Here is a 13,506-nt window from a genome sequence, read left to right on the forward strand (position 1 = left end):
CTAGAAGCCACAAGTCAGCATCGAGCTTTCCGCTGCCCAACCATGTACGAACTTACTTGCAAGGATTGCCCTCCCACCACACCGAAGCAACACCCACATGAGGCGCTGTCTTCATGGTCTCCTTGTCTGGCACTCCCGCGGCGTAGAGCATTGCCTGCAGGAAGTGTCAATGAGCTTCTATACACGAGCTAGATACGCGAAGGCCTACTTGGGCGCCGGGGAAGTCATGGTCTCTAGTGACTGTGGACGAGTACTTATTGAGTATAGGTTTCCCGTCGCGCATAGCATCATCAGGCAGATGGGGGAAGTCGAGATAGCGTGGCTCCTCTGGCTCACGCTGCTTTTGGAGGTTTGAGGGGTCCATGGCGGTAGAGGCAGCTGGTTTGGTTTTTGGCAAGTTCAGTTACCGTCAATGGGCAGATGAGTTGAAGCTTTGAATGACACGAGAGAGGTCGAGACTTGGAAGCTGAAGTAAAGCCTTAACTCGTGAGTGTAGAAGGACGACAGTGAGACGAAAAGGCAGGAAAGTGGAATAGCACACGTTAGCTTTGTGAAAGAGCCCGGAATACCTTCTCGGGCTTCTCTCCTACATGGCGGGGAGCAGCACCCTCGGATGAACCAGAAAGTGGACGGCAGAGGGGTCCAAATGCCCCTCCCCCGCCGACAGCCATTCGCGGGACGCTCTCCGTTGCAACGGCTCCAGCAGCTCTACGCCTGGTCGACAACGCTGAAGCAGAGCTTCGGTTGAACATGGAGCCGAGAGGAACGGCATCCGCTGACTCAGGGGAAAACCTCGCGCCTTGACTGGCCGAACGACCCAAAACACCAACCAGTACAGTGAGCAGCCCTGCAAGGCGAGCACGTACGGCAAGGAGCAATAGGAAGCAGCACTTTTGTATCGCCCACCGAGGACGTGGTATAGCCCAGCAACAACAGCCGCTCAACGAACTACTTGGGGCGATGACGAACACGGAAATTCGAAGGGGAGGGCCGGATTAGGCTAGAAATACAAAGATACATTTCAGACAACCTTTCGGAAAACGCCCTTTGCGCCCTGGAAAAGATGATGGTCATAGGGGTGTAATCTTTGAACCGGTATTTGTCGCCAAACATCGAGGCACGGCGCTTTCCCAGCCACTTCAATTGGTTGACGGACAACCAGGGAGCTAGGTCAGATTGTTTGTTGTCCAGTATCAAAGATGTCGCACTTGGATGTCACGGCAAGAGAGGGATCATCCAATGAGCCTGTATTACCGCAAATAGGATCCTCCGTAACGGGGACATCACCAGCGGGCTCGACATTGATAGCTGCGGGTAAACCAATCCCAAGCACTTTGGGACTTGGCACCGGTGGGCTATTCGCACTGGCGGACGTGATCAAAGCAACGGTTATCTGCATTTTACTACCCTGCATCTGGGTCCTCAAGCGCAGATGGCGGCAATGGATTGAGGAGAAGAGCATCACAAGGACTACTCCATTCTCCGACACTGTCAGTATGGACGCCGAAGCAACAGACCCAGGTCTACTGAAGAAGCACTCTATATTCAAGTCGTACACCGTATCCAGCACCGGCTTCACCTACCCGTCCCTCCGCATCTTCTTCCGGCCGCACCCGCAGCGCGACAAGCTCCCCACATCGCCCTCACCCATCCCGCTGCTAGTCTTCATCCACGGTCTCGGTGGCTCCGTCGCCCAATTCCACCCTATTCTGACCAGCCTCGTGAATGTGGCCGACTGTCTAGCCCTCGACCTTCCAGGCTGCGGCTTATCCGCATTCGAGCCCAAGGCATGGGGCGCCTATACCACAGACGCCCTGGTGCAACTGCTCGGGACCGTGATCCAGGACTACCGCGATGCAGGCTCTGGCCAAGACGTCGTGCTGATCGGACACAGCATGGGATGTTCCCTCGCGACTTTACTAGCTTCATCAACCTCGCCTCACACAGAGCTGCTGTCGAAGCACGTAGCCGGCCTCATAGCAATCTGTCCGAAAGCTACCCCGCCCAGTGCTGAGGACACAGCCAAATTTAGAAAGCTCCTCTGGATACCAGGAGTAATGTTTGATCTATGGCGTCGCTGGGACCGTCGCGGTGGGACCAAAAGCGCCAGCGTTGCTCGCTTCACGGGACCTGATGCGGAGGAAGAGACTAAGAAGCTGCAGGTTAGATTCAATGAGCAGAGCCGCACGCCTGTTTGGCGACGTATGGCTTCGGGAATTCTGCCTGACTACTCCGACGGCGCTCCGAAGGGTGGAATGCCGGGCCGTGACGTCTGGGCTGGATTGAAAGTCCCGGTGTTTCTCATAGCTGGAGAAGCGGATCATGTGACTCCAGCAGAGGAGCTCAAGAGGATTGCAGAATTTTTGGGCAAACATGTAACAGGAACGACGGATGATGTCGACATCGATGGTGATATCGTGCCGGACGCAGCTGCGCCGTTCGACATTGGCAAGATCGAAAGCCATCATGCGCGCTCAAACGAACACCACGACCACCTCAAGTCCCTCGAGGAAGAAACGACCGCCCTTAACGGCGGACCCTCCCCCTCAACAACACAACATCCAGACACAGAAGGATCAGCAACCATCGCGTCACCCCCAGCAGAACGCCACCTCATTCTCAAAACAACCATCCTCCCCTCCCCGGCTGCCCATGCCCTCCTCTACGCGCCAACAACCTCCCGCACCATCTCCGGCCTAATCCAATCTTTCCTCGCCGAGCACATCGACAAGCGTCTCTCACTCGGCTGGCAGCTGCAGTACCTAACCACGGAAGGCAAATGGGACGTCAAGAACCTCGCCAAATGGCAAGCCGTGGCGCCCGTCTCCGAGCCCATCGCTGGTGTTTTCAGGGCGATGAAGACACTCAGGGAAGTCGACGAGCACCACAGCCCAAAGGTGTTTGTGAGGGAGTGGAGAGGCGAGATCAGGGCCGTCATAGATATCAGTCATGACAATCCTGTGTATGACCACCATGGGTTGGAGGAGGGAGGTATCGCGTATTACAAGTTTCCGACGGTCAGTAAGCTGCCGCCTACACTCGACGAGATCAAGAGCTTCATCGCGCTGGTGGATGGGCTGCGGTCAGAAGCATCTCCGCCATCCGCTCAGAGCGCTGAAGACGGCACGAATGAAAGCAATGTCCCAAGTGCGGACGGAGGCCGGAAAAGCAGCGGCTTGATAGGCGTGCATTGCCACTACGGTTTCAACAGGACGGGTTTCTTCATTGTTTGTTACATGGTTGAGAGGTTGGGTTATCGACTCCAAGATGCGCTGGATGAGTTTGAAAGGAGGAGGCCGCCGGGCATTAGACACGGGCATTTTGTTGATACCCTTTTTGTTAGATACTGCGTCGGGCTGAAGAGGGCGCCGACGTTGTGATGTGCTTGGGTTACGGCTGCCGAGCTGGCGTTGGGCTGTTGGTGTGCGGAGTGAGGCTTGTGGAGCCGACACGTTCTGCCACTGGTTTTCACTTTCAGTGACGCAATCAGTGGAAATTGCACATTGTGCCTCAATTGGGGATTGCGTTGGTTGGAGGATGCCTGTCCACGTAGTGTGAAGACACGAAGCGATAAGCTTCTTCCAGGCTGCCCTTGGTTGATGTGGATAGTTGGCTACAATCCAGTCCTTCCCACTTTCCCCGACGAAGGCAACACTTGTGTCTGACAGCCAGCTTGCAAGGCTCAGTGCACTACATAATCATTGCGGCGAAGTAGGTGGTGGTTTGGGCGCAGGGAGCGGCACCTGCAGCGACTGGCTGCACTGAGCCCTGTCGTCGAAGACCCCACCTGTTTGCCTGGGCCATGTACAGGATGGTCCAGTCATCTGTGGGGTCCTGCGAGATCTAAGTTCCGAATTTCGTACAATAGGACGAACGCCGATAGACAAGCCTCGCGCCGTAAAGATCCCATTGGTCACCCTTTCGCCTGGTTATTCTTGCTGCTTGTATAGCAAAGCAAGGACCGCAGTATGGTGCGAGAGTAACTTAGGGTGCCTTACAGTGCACAGACTGCGTGGAGATAGCAGGATCCGCAGCCAGCCGCTCACATGACTGGAGGTTTGCAGCTCTTCATGATAGAGTACAAGGCTCGGTGTAAGGCTGCATTTTGTCGCTGCCGAGTGGTGCGCGCAGTGTCGCCTCAGTTGGAGCCGCAGCAAATGAGTCCCACAAGGCCTGATGCACTCGATTGCGTTACGGTGTTCGTAACTCCCGGCTCGATAGAGCAGTCCTGGCATGAAGATGTTCGGAAGATGAGTTGATGCGGTCCGGCTTACTCCCGAGTCAGCACCACGCCCTGTCAACCATTACGCCTTTCTCCCCAACCCACCTGACGGGAATCCACTGCAAAGGCCTGCTCAGAAACGTGCCTGGTCTTCGGTATCAAGGTGCTGTTAGCTGGTATCTAGGCCCTCCCTGTACGGGTACGAAACGCTGGCAATGGACCGCAGCTTGACGGTATATCCCGTCATTAGACGGTATCATTGCTCCCAACACGCGAATCTTACACAGACGTTTGCACATACAAGCCGGTAGTCAGCTGCTATTGTCTATCCATCAATCCGTAACCATTACACCAGATCGGGGCATGTAAAAACACGCCGCGCCAGAGAGTGTACCGGTACTCCCGACGTCTCGGGAGCCTCCGGGTTCATCATTGGAGAGTCATAATGATGCTGACAGCGCAACACAAGATGAGACCACTCTCTAGAGTATCGATAGCCTCGCGGAATATCACGTTACGGTCGGACCTTCGCACCGTCCCCGAAGAAGGACCTTGAGCGGAAATGGCTTCAAGCCCTGCTTCGGCTGCCATTTTCATCAAAAAAGCAGAGAAAGACCCTGGGGGCATTGTGTCATCAGTCCCCTAAGGTGTTCTTCTTCTGAGAACGATGTTATCTCTCTTTGATCCTGACGTACTGAGAAACTTTACCCGCGAACGCTACGAAGTCCAGACGGAGTGTTTGCGGCTGACCTCAAGCTCGGTCTCTTTTGTTCCCCGATGAGCGTTTGCTGAGCCTTCAGTGTCAAACGTCACTGCTACGCGGGACAGTTACACCCGCGACTGATAGAATGGCTTCAAATTGTTGTCAGTCAAGTACTTCAGCACCGCAAGGTATACTTTACTTCACTCCACCACAGCACTCTCACCCACTTCTCCATCAACATCATCCGCAATTGATCAGCAATTTATTCACATTTCGGCTCTACTCCTCTCCAATCTCCACTGAAAGAGTAGCCGGAGTTGCACCAGCCCTTCTTCACCTCAAGCTTCTACCCCAGAACACCCGAGGACAACCATCCGAGACGTTATGCTGAAAGGAAGCATGCGTGTCTTCCTCTTTCAGACGGCCAAGGGCTTGTTCGCCTCCTCCGGCGGCTACAAAGCCAACATCAGCGTTCTTCGGCACCTCACAAGCCGTGGATACGCTTGCAAGCAGATGTGCTATGCACGTGAACACGAAGTTGATACGTACCTCAAAGAAAGGAAAGCGGAAGGCTGCGAAGCGGTTGTCGTACGCTCCAAGCTCCACGTGCCTCTCGACCATGACGAGCATTACACGGTACGGATGTGGGTGCTTACGGATTTGGACGGAATTCAAGCTGTTGCACTAGACGTAGAAGAATTTATGCTCGCGTTCCCGGAGGATGAATTAGCTGCAGAAACTGCAGATTTCATCGAGGTGAGCCCAGACCCGACACGAAGTTCTTTGCATTCAACCGAGCTGATGCCGCGCAGAATGGAAGGATGACCCGACGACTCCAAGCGTTGGTGGTCTTCTGGAACATGCACATCTGCCTCTTCCGTCCAACTCACGTTATCTTCAATGATGCACTGTCTCTCAAAGCCACCTCTATGATGCCTGCTCTCAAGAGCACCCGCCGCGTCTGCGTTGTCCACACTGCAGAACAGCTTCCCTTCGGACCTTTCGCAGGCGGCATCCCAGGCAGCGCTGTCTCGCCCAACGAGACAAGTTTGCTGCGAGGCGTAGATGGAATCTGGTCAGTCTCCCTAGCTATAAGGGACTACGCGCTCAAACACGGTAATCTCAACACGACGTTCCATTATCTCCACCCTTGGACGTATCTGGACGGGAAGACGCGCGAGCTACCTCCGAGACACCGCAATTGGGATAAACGGCATGTGGCAATGATCAATCCTAGTCCAATCAAGGGCTGCCCGATCTTCATCGAGCTGGCGCGACGGTGCCCGCAGCTCAGATTTGCAACGTGGTGTAGCTGGGGCTCGACCAAGAAGGTAAAGGCCCAGTTGCAGGAGCTGTCCAACATCGAGTAAGTTGTCCAGGTCTACCGCACAGCTAGGGTACATCTCCTTGTTGTTGGGCTCGAATTGCTGACGCATTCGCTTCGAGTGTCTATCCCACGTGCCGCAATATGGAGGATGCCTGGTCGCAGATCAAGGTCCTCTTGGTCCCCTCGCTCTGGCACGAAGCGTGGGGCCTCGTCGTCGTCGAAGCACAACTGCGCGGCATTCCAGTAATCTCATCAGATGTAGGTGGAATACCTCAAGCCAAGCTCGAGTTGCCATACATCATCCACGTGAACTCTTTGACCGGCGACCGCCAAATGCTCGAAGGAGATGAGGAGCCCAGCTATGTGGTCCCAGAACAGGATGTCAGTGAATGGGTGCCCGTGGTGGAGAAGCTGATGACAGACAAGGGCGAGTATGAGTGGTTGTCAAACAAGGTGAGGAACGAGACCATGAGCTGGCTGAAGGGGCTTGATGAGTCGGCGCTGGAGTCATGGTTGCTGAGAATGAGGGCGGATGAGGAGATTGTTGCTTCTCTCTAGCGTGTCGCTTTCTATTTCACGGAGGTCGTTGTTGTGCATTGGCGATTATATATGGCGTTCGCAGCTTCAGGAGCTTCACGAGCATAGATACGAATATAGAGCTAGTTAATCGGAACTCTCGGAGCCAGATGCGACTTCGCAGCAGTCTTGGCGTGAAGGTAATGTTCGGCAGACAAGTTGATGCGACGCCGCCTAGCGAGCGCCCGTGCGTGCTTGATGCGCACTGGAAAACCACCAACACAGTGACTTGAATACAATTCTCGCGACAACGACCAGCCCTCACATCTCGCACCAACACGTCTATCCCAATTCGCAAACAGCTGCAAAACCGTCAGAATGGCTGGAGGTGTCAGTGTCCGCGATGTTGAGGTCAGTCGTCCATTCCTCAAGCACGATGCGACGGACACCAAGCAGCACACCGCTGGGAAAGACTCGCGCACTGGGGGGAGGCCGGAATTCGAGACTGAAGCTTACTGTGTTGTAATAGGCCAACAAGTTCATCAGTGCCTATGCTGCGTTTTTGAAGAGGCAGGGCAAACTACCAATGTACGTTTCGGTCCCACACCTTCAGTCCGGAAGCCGCGCAACAGCCGAAACACACCTCGTCTGTTCCACCGACCACCTCCTGCAACATACTTGGGCTATGGTGGGGTGCTGCTGGACCTGAAAGCGCAATTCAGCGCGCACACCAGTCGCGATCAGTACACGCAGAGGGGACGGTGAAGGACGGCTGTGCCGCTAGATCCCATCACTCACATCTTGTCAGGATATCAGCTAACCGCTCCTCTTCTCAGTCCCGGTTTGTCACACCTTGAACTCTTCACCTACTCCGCACCGACACAAGCCGCCACACCAGCCTGAATCTCCTGAGAGAATGGAGGCACATCCGCCAACAGCTTGCTGACCATGGCTTCTATTGTGTACAGGCTGGGTTGATACCGTCAAGACGAGTCACTCAAAAGAGCTGCCGCCCCAGGATATCGACTGGTGAGTCCTGTCTGAGTGCTGCTCTGTCCCAATTAGGCAACAATCACTTCCTTTCCGCGAATTGTCACACAGACGGCATGCACAGAAAAGCTAACACCGCCTCCTCTCCAAAGGTTCTACATCCGCGCCGCCGCCGTCGCCCGCCACGTCTACATGAGGAAGACCGTCGGCGTTGGCCGCCTACGAAAGGCCCACGGCAGCACCAAGAACCGCGGCTCGCGCCCAAGCCACCACGTCGATGCATCCGGCAGCGTTGATCGCAAGGTCATGCAGGCGCTTGAGAAGATCGGTGTTCTTGAGCAGGACGAGGATAAGGGTGGCCGCAGGATTACGCAGAGCGGTCAGCGGGATTTGGATCGTATTGCGATGACGACGCTGGAGCAGGATGAGGAGGAGGATGACGAGTAAAAGGTCCAATGTTATGTAGGGGTCGTGACGAGAATTTGCATGGATGGCGCTTGATGCTTGATTGGCCTGTCGCGGGCGATCTGGGGAAAGTTCGCACGGTGCCGACTTCCCACTCACCAGATATGCGCTGTAAATGAAAGCCATTGCGAGTGGGTCTCTATCTGAACTCAATGTTTCCGAGTGCAGAATCGGTATATTCCTAGTTGAGGCCTGAAATCTCATTTTGAAAGCCGTAGGACATCAGACCGTGATAGCCAAGTAATCTAAACCGACCTAGGCACGTGGAGATCCAGCTCAAAGATGTTGCGGCAGCCCGGCGATACTCCGGCAGTAGTGGTGCAGTGACGCGCATCAAGCCCAAGCTGCGAAGCTCCTTCAAAGAGTCCGACTGCGCCTCAATTCGCGGCAATAGTATAGCCAGTCTCAGTACCTACACATACCAGCTCCCAATCTGAACAACACACAACAATGCCGCCCCCGCCCTCACCCCACGCCCTCATCCGCACCCTCCGCCCCTCCACCTCATCAGCCCTCCCACGATCGCTCTACCGCCGCGCTCCCACACCTGCAGCTCGCATATCACGCTGCACCCTCACAATCTCCCACTCACAATTCAGCCCTTCCAAGCCACCCGCCTCCCACGACCGCGGTCCCGCAAGCACAGAAGACACCCAAACCGACTTCGGCGCCCTCAACGTCCTGGGCGCAGTCGCCGCGCCCACGACCGGCATCGACGCATGCACCAACGATGGCTTTGCGCTGAACTCTGGGCTCAGGGTCTCCGGGTCGGGAGTACTGTTGGTTGGCGGGGAGGCGTTTCGGTGGAGGCCGTGGTTACGGGAGGGGAGGGTCGAGGGGACGATAGGAGGAGGTGGGAAAGGGAACGACAAAGGGGCCGGGGGAGGCGGGGTCGGGAAGATGAGGGATGCGAGGGGGATGTGGGAGGTTGATGAGGGGGCTTGGGGGGTGTTGGATTTGGTGTGGCCGAAGCCTGGTGAGTGCGGCTCTTCCCGTCCCTGAGCGGTGTTGCGTGTTGTCGACACCTCACAGCCGTGGACACGGAATCTGGTGGTCTTACTGCGGAGTAATGCGAGGATCGACGGACTGATAAGGCATGCGACAGATCTCCTGATAGTCGGCACAGGCCCAACAATCGTGCCCATATCGCCGAAGACGCGGAAACACATCAGCGAGCTGGGCATACGGCTCGAGGTCTCGGATACGAGGAACGCGTCCGCGCAGTTTAACCTGCTGGCGACGGAGCGGGGCGTGACGCAGGTGGCGGCGGCGCTTGTGCCTATGGGGTGGAAGGAGGGGCGGTAGCTACTGGAGTGCGAAGTTAGTGGGAGTGGGGGCCTATCCCGAACTCGGTGGTGATGGTGGTTGACGATATGAAGACAGGTTCAGGGACCACAGTAGGAAGCCGCGATTGTAAAAGTGTCTTTACGACCACTGAACTCGAAGCCCATGTAACGGATACTGTGAAGGTCCGCATTGTTGTATACATTTGTAGAGGGGACAATATTCCTGCGTTATTATGTGAGACCGCCGCGACGTCGTCCCAGTTTGGCACATCTATCAAGACGAGAAAAGCCTCTTGCCGTTCAGAGCATGGCGGGACATCGCTGGGTGATGATGGCGAGGCAGACCTCGATGGTGAAACTCATGAGAGTTCGTCTATTTCGAGAATTTTCGCATTAGCAATTCGAGTGAGACGACTTCGGATCCATCTGAACCAGCAGCAGTATGCTTCAGTATGAGATTGATACAGGGAATAGCAGAACTGACTCTGTGCTCTCGAATCGGGTTCACCTTCGAGGGCGGCCATTGTTATCTAGGATCGAATTACTGCCTCCGCGAAGTAATCCCGTTGTGACTCTTGCCTAGAACATACAACCTAGAAGGGGATGAAACACGGGCGAACGAAGGATATGACGCTTGCAAATGTGAGTAGCGGAGAGCGGATGGAGTGGAGGTTTCCTGTTCTTAGCGGTGTTGCGGAGGACGCAATGCCATTCATCTGTTCGTTACTCGGTGACTCGCAGGTATGCGATGGGTAGAGTGCGCTCCTTGAAGCTTGAGTGTTCAGGTAAATTCCGATACAATGCCAAATTAGTCTGTACAAAAGAGGAAACATCGGTGTAACATTGTTGTAGGACCGCGAAGGCAGTCAGTCTATCGTACATGGCGTAATCATCCCAAATTGGAATTCCACATGAGCCGTTCGTCCCACTCGAGCCAACATAAGAGACAAGAAAAGAGGTTAAGGAGGAGATACAGGAAGAAAAGACCAAGAGATACTCCATGACACCCCAACTCGTTCGTCATATGCGATACCAATGAACCCGCTACCAGACCTCGGCACGGTAGTCAAGCTCATGTGACCACCTCCTAGCCATGCATGATCGCGTCTGCGTCAACATCAGGCCTCGGTTCTTTGTCCACAGTCAACAGCGCGGCAATAGCCGTGGCCGGAACACTGCTAATCTCGCTCCACGTGCTGGTTCTCGAGAGGCTCATCGACGGTGTACTGCCCGCAGTTGAAGGCGTCAGCGTCGGTAGCGTATACTGCAACCTCTCCGGCGCCGAAACAGCGCTCACACCCGCAGTGATAGGCGTAGTCTCGAACAGGCGTCCTTGCAGCCTCTCGGAAGCAGAGGCAGCAGGCTGCGAGTATAAGGGTGGCAGCGGCCTGTGTTTAGAGGTCGATTGGCCCTCCTCGGGGGGCGTGAGAGGCCTAGCGACGTTGCAAGACTGGCGCCAGGCTTGCTCAAGGTGGATGGGCGATACATCTTGGCCATAGTCAGCGGCGATGCTCACCCAAAAGGCGGCGCGGTGGGCTTCATAGATCGTGCGCAGACGGCCTGTGTCAATGCTCGTGACTGTGGAGGGACGCTGGAGAACATGCTCGGCGGTGTTGATGCGAAGACCGGATGGATGGTGTAAGTCAGGTTCGGGCGACGTGCGAGGTGTGACCAGTCCTGGCTGGCATTTGGGGAGTATGGGCTTGTTGTAGACCGGCGCTGGCACTGGAGGGCTAGCAGAGCCGGTGCGATACATGCTTGGTGAGTCGTGGCGGGACGACTCCGCCGCGTTAGAATTTCTATGCTCACTCGGAGGGGAATGTTGAAAGCAGCTCGATGGATGGCCGGCTGAGCTGGAAGAGATGGTAGAGGAGATGGAAGTAGTACGTCGGCGGCGGTGGCTCCCATGACAGAGCTGGTGGTAATGCAGACGGCAGGCGAGCTCAGTCTTCTTGAGCTGCGCAGCGATGTGCTTGTACGGCAGCTTCTGCATGCGAGTCTGGAGAAGGTAGGTTTCCTGTGGTATTGACATTAGCATAGCCGCAAAGAGACGGATGTTTCTGCATCTCTAACCTCTTCCTCTGACCATGACCGATTGCCACCAGTCGACGCCATCCTGCGATGCTTGAGCTTGGTAGTAGTGTTGTGTTGATCTTTCTCGCAGTTGGACGAGTCTGACAGAGCCATTGTAGAGCACTGCATGCTGGCTATGAGCTGACAATGGAAGCGCTGTAAGTGCCGACGTAGTTCTGACAAATAGATTCCTGTCCGCAGCTTGTAGTTTTGGTGACTTGCAAGGAGTAACGGAAATGAACGACAACAGTGACTGTGTAGTTTGGAGGGACTAGATTGAATTGTCTGTATCAAAGGAGCGAAACAGGAAAAGTATGAACGAAGAATCAATTGCTCAGTAATGTCAATTAAAGAATGTAACGCTGCCCAGCCAGTGGGAGCAAGAGAGTCTATAATAGAGGCTGCTAAAAGAGGGACAATTGCCGCTGAGCAGAGTGCAATGAAAGGCCACAACGGTGGGCGACAACAACCTTACATATGGGAGATCAAGAATCCAACAACGGGCTTGGCCAAGAGGCACGGTTGATGGAGTGGCAGGGTCTGAAGTTCAATGCGTTTCCAACTCTCAAGCGGCAAGGTGTTGCGGCACGGTTGCGATTTGCAAAACAGAGGATCGTCTCCACGATAGCAGGGCTCTCCGACTGCCATGAAGGCTTGAGAAGTCTCGACGTGCGGGCGCACAGGCTCTCAGTGGGCCGAGCACTGGTTTGGCGCAGACTCGGTTTGCTGTAACCGGCGTAGTTAAGAAGTGTGCCTCGTCAAGCTTGATACTGTTTAGGTAGCGTTAGAGTGGGTTTCAAAACCAGTGTGTTGGGTTTGAAGCGCAGAAGTGAAGATACACTAATATTCCGTGATTGCGTGCAGACAGAAATCCTGGTCGGGGGATTCAGCCACGCCACCAACCGACATAGGGCTGGCGCTAAGCTTCACCCAGTGCGAATGGTAGAAAAATGCCACTTCAATTCGGCGATCAAGTTGTCTATTGAAAGACGAGTAGCGTCGATAAACGAAGACAAGACTATCAAGAGCAAGGTATCGATTGTAGGACCGCAGAAAGCGAATAGAAAATTGATCGAGGTAACAAGAGACATCCGGAAACCACAAACGTCCGAGAAGCGAAGAGGCTGACTCTCACAGCTTGTCTAGAGAAGACCGCCTTCTCAGCAAGCTTGTTTTACCTAATCGTGCCCGTTAGGGGCAAAGGGAAAGTCTCAAACAGAGGCTAGCTCTCTCTTACCGTTTTCGTCTCATGCTTCGCATGAACGACGTACCCCTGACGGCGGGAAGCACAACGATACGGGTTTGAGAGAACAAGCGTCGTCCAAAATCAAAACTGATCAGAGAAGAACTCCAACATTAACCGCGTCTAATCTACAGTTGTCATAAGTCAAGCCGGCAAGGTGATTGATGCCGGTTTGATCGAACGTCGGCGGTATTCGGCGTTAAGCGCGCGGTGCGGCGCGGATAAAGCCCTAAGACGCTGAGAGCAACACCTTGTTCCTGATCGCCGCGAGTCGACGGCGAGAGCCGAAGCGCTTGATGGAACAAGAAGGTGGGCTGAGGCGTGGTGTCGACGAAGGGTCCAAGACGGAGATGGAACAACATCTTGAGACAGCCAGCGGCCCGGTACCGATATCTCGCACCGTGCTGGGGTGCGCGGGGCCGGTTCTTCCATGAGCACGAATATATCTCCATCAGCTCGGCGGGCGGCCGATGGCAGATGCGGTGGTGCGGGACGGGCAAACGACTTCGAGACTCAGCTTGTTGGATTTTCGCCTACCAAGGGCATGGTACCAGTACGTTGAACTCAGAAGTGAACGGGATAGATCAAGCAGCTAGGTGCTTGTTCAGCAGGGGTACATGCGCGTTACCCGCGCTGGCCGTCGTCTTTATCTCGATACAACTCATCGGGACGTTGCGAAGC

General features: G+C 54.9%; 6 protein-coding genes across 6 annotated transcripts; 4 read left to right on the forward strand and 2 right to left on the reverse strand.

Annotated features, from left to right (window-relative positions):
• Positions 1 to 52: 52 nt before the first annotated feature.
• W97_06481 (uncharacterized protein) lies at positions 53 to 364 on the reverse strand (the record flags this gene model as incomplete). Its single annotated transcript, XM_007784355.1, has 2 exons — positions 53 to 154; positions 209 to 364. 2 exons carry the CDS (start codon positions 362 to 364, stop codon positions 53 to 55), a joined length of 258 nt encoding a protein of 85 aa, XP_007782545.1.
• An 835-nt stretch (positions 365 to 1,199) lies between these two features.
• Positions 1,200 to 3,380, forward strand: W97_06482 (uncharacterized protein; the record flags this gene model as incomplete). Its single annotated transcript, XM_007784356.1, has 1 exon — positions 1,200 to 3,380. The coding sequence occupies one exon, from the start codon at positions 1,200 to 1,202 to the stop codon at positions 3,378 to 3,380; it is 2,181 nt and encodes a 726-aa protein (XP_007782546.1).
• A 1,944-nt stretch (positions 3,381 to 5,324) lies between these two features.
• W97_06483 (uncharacterized protein) lies at positions 5,325 to 6,810 on the forward strand (the record flags this gene model as incomplete). Its single annotated transcript, XM_007784357.1, has 3 exons — positions 5,325 to 5,681; positions 5,738 to 6,291; positions 6,372 to 6,810. 3 exons carry the CDS (start codon positions 5,325 to 5,327, stop codon positions 6,808 to 6,810), a joined length of 1,350 nt encoding a protein of 449 aa, XP_007782547.1.
• Positions 6,811 to 7,146: 336 nt separating this feature from the next.
• Positions 7,147 to 8,205, forward strand: W97_06484 (40S ribosomal protein S19; the record flags this gene model as incomplete). The annotated part of the gene is made up of 5 exons (XM_007784358.1): positions 7,147 to 7,179; positions 7,298 to 7,356; positions 7,605 to 7,609; positions 7,737 to 7,797; positions 7,911 to 8,205. 5 exons carry the CDS (start codon positions 7,147 to 7,149, stop codon positions 8,203 to 8,205), a joined length of 453 nt encoding a protein of 150 aa, XP_007782548.1.
• Positions 8,206 to 8,673: 468 nt separating this feature from the next.
• On the forward strand, positions 8,674 to 9,528 carry W97_06485 (uncharacterized protein; the record flags this gene model as incomplete). Its single annotated transcript, XM_007784359.1, has 2 exons — positions 8,674 to 9,199; positions 9,329 to 9,528. The coding sequence occupies 2 exons, from the start codon at positions 8,674 to 8,676 to the stop codon at positions 9,526 to 9,528; spliced, it is 726 nt and encodes a 241-aa protein (XP_007782549.1).
• A 1,068-nt stretch (positions 9,529 to 10,596) lies between these two features.
• Positions 10,597 to 11,624, reverse strand: W97_06486 (uncharacterized protein; the record flags this gene model as incomplete). The annotated part of the gene is made up of 2 exons (XM_007784360.1): positions 10,597 to 11,526; positions 11,583 to 11,624. 2 exons carry the CDS (start codon positions 11,622 to 11,624, stop codon positions 10,597 to 10,599), a joined length of 972 nt encoding a protein of 323 aa, XP_007782550.1.
• Positions 11,625 to 13,506: the final 1,882 nt, after the last annotated feature.

This window comes from Coniosporium apollinis, assembly GCF_000281105.1.
Source record: "Coniosporium apollinis CBS 100218 chromosome Unknown supercont1.33, whole genome shotgun sequence".
Lineage (NCBI taxonomy): Eukaryota > Fungi > Ascomycota > Dothideomycetes > Coniosporium > Coniosporium apollinis.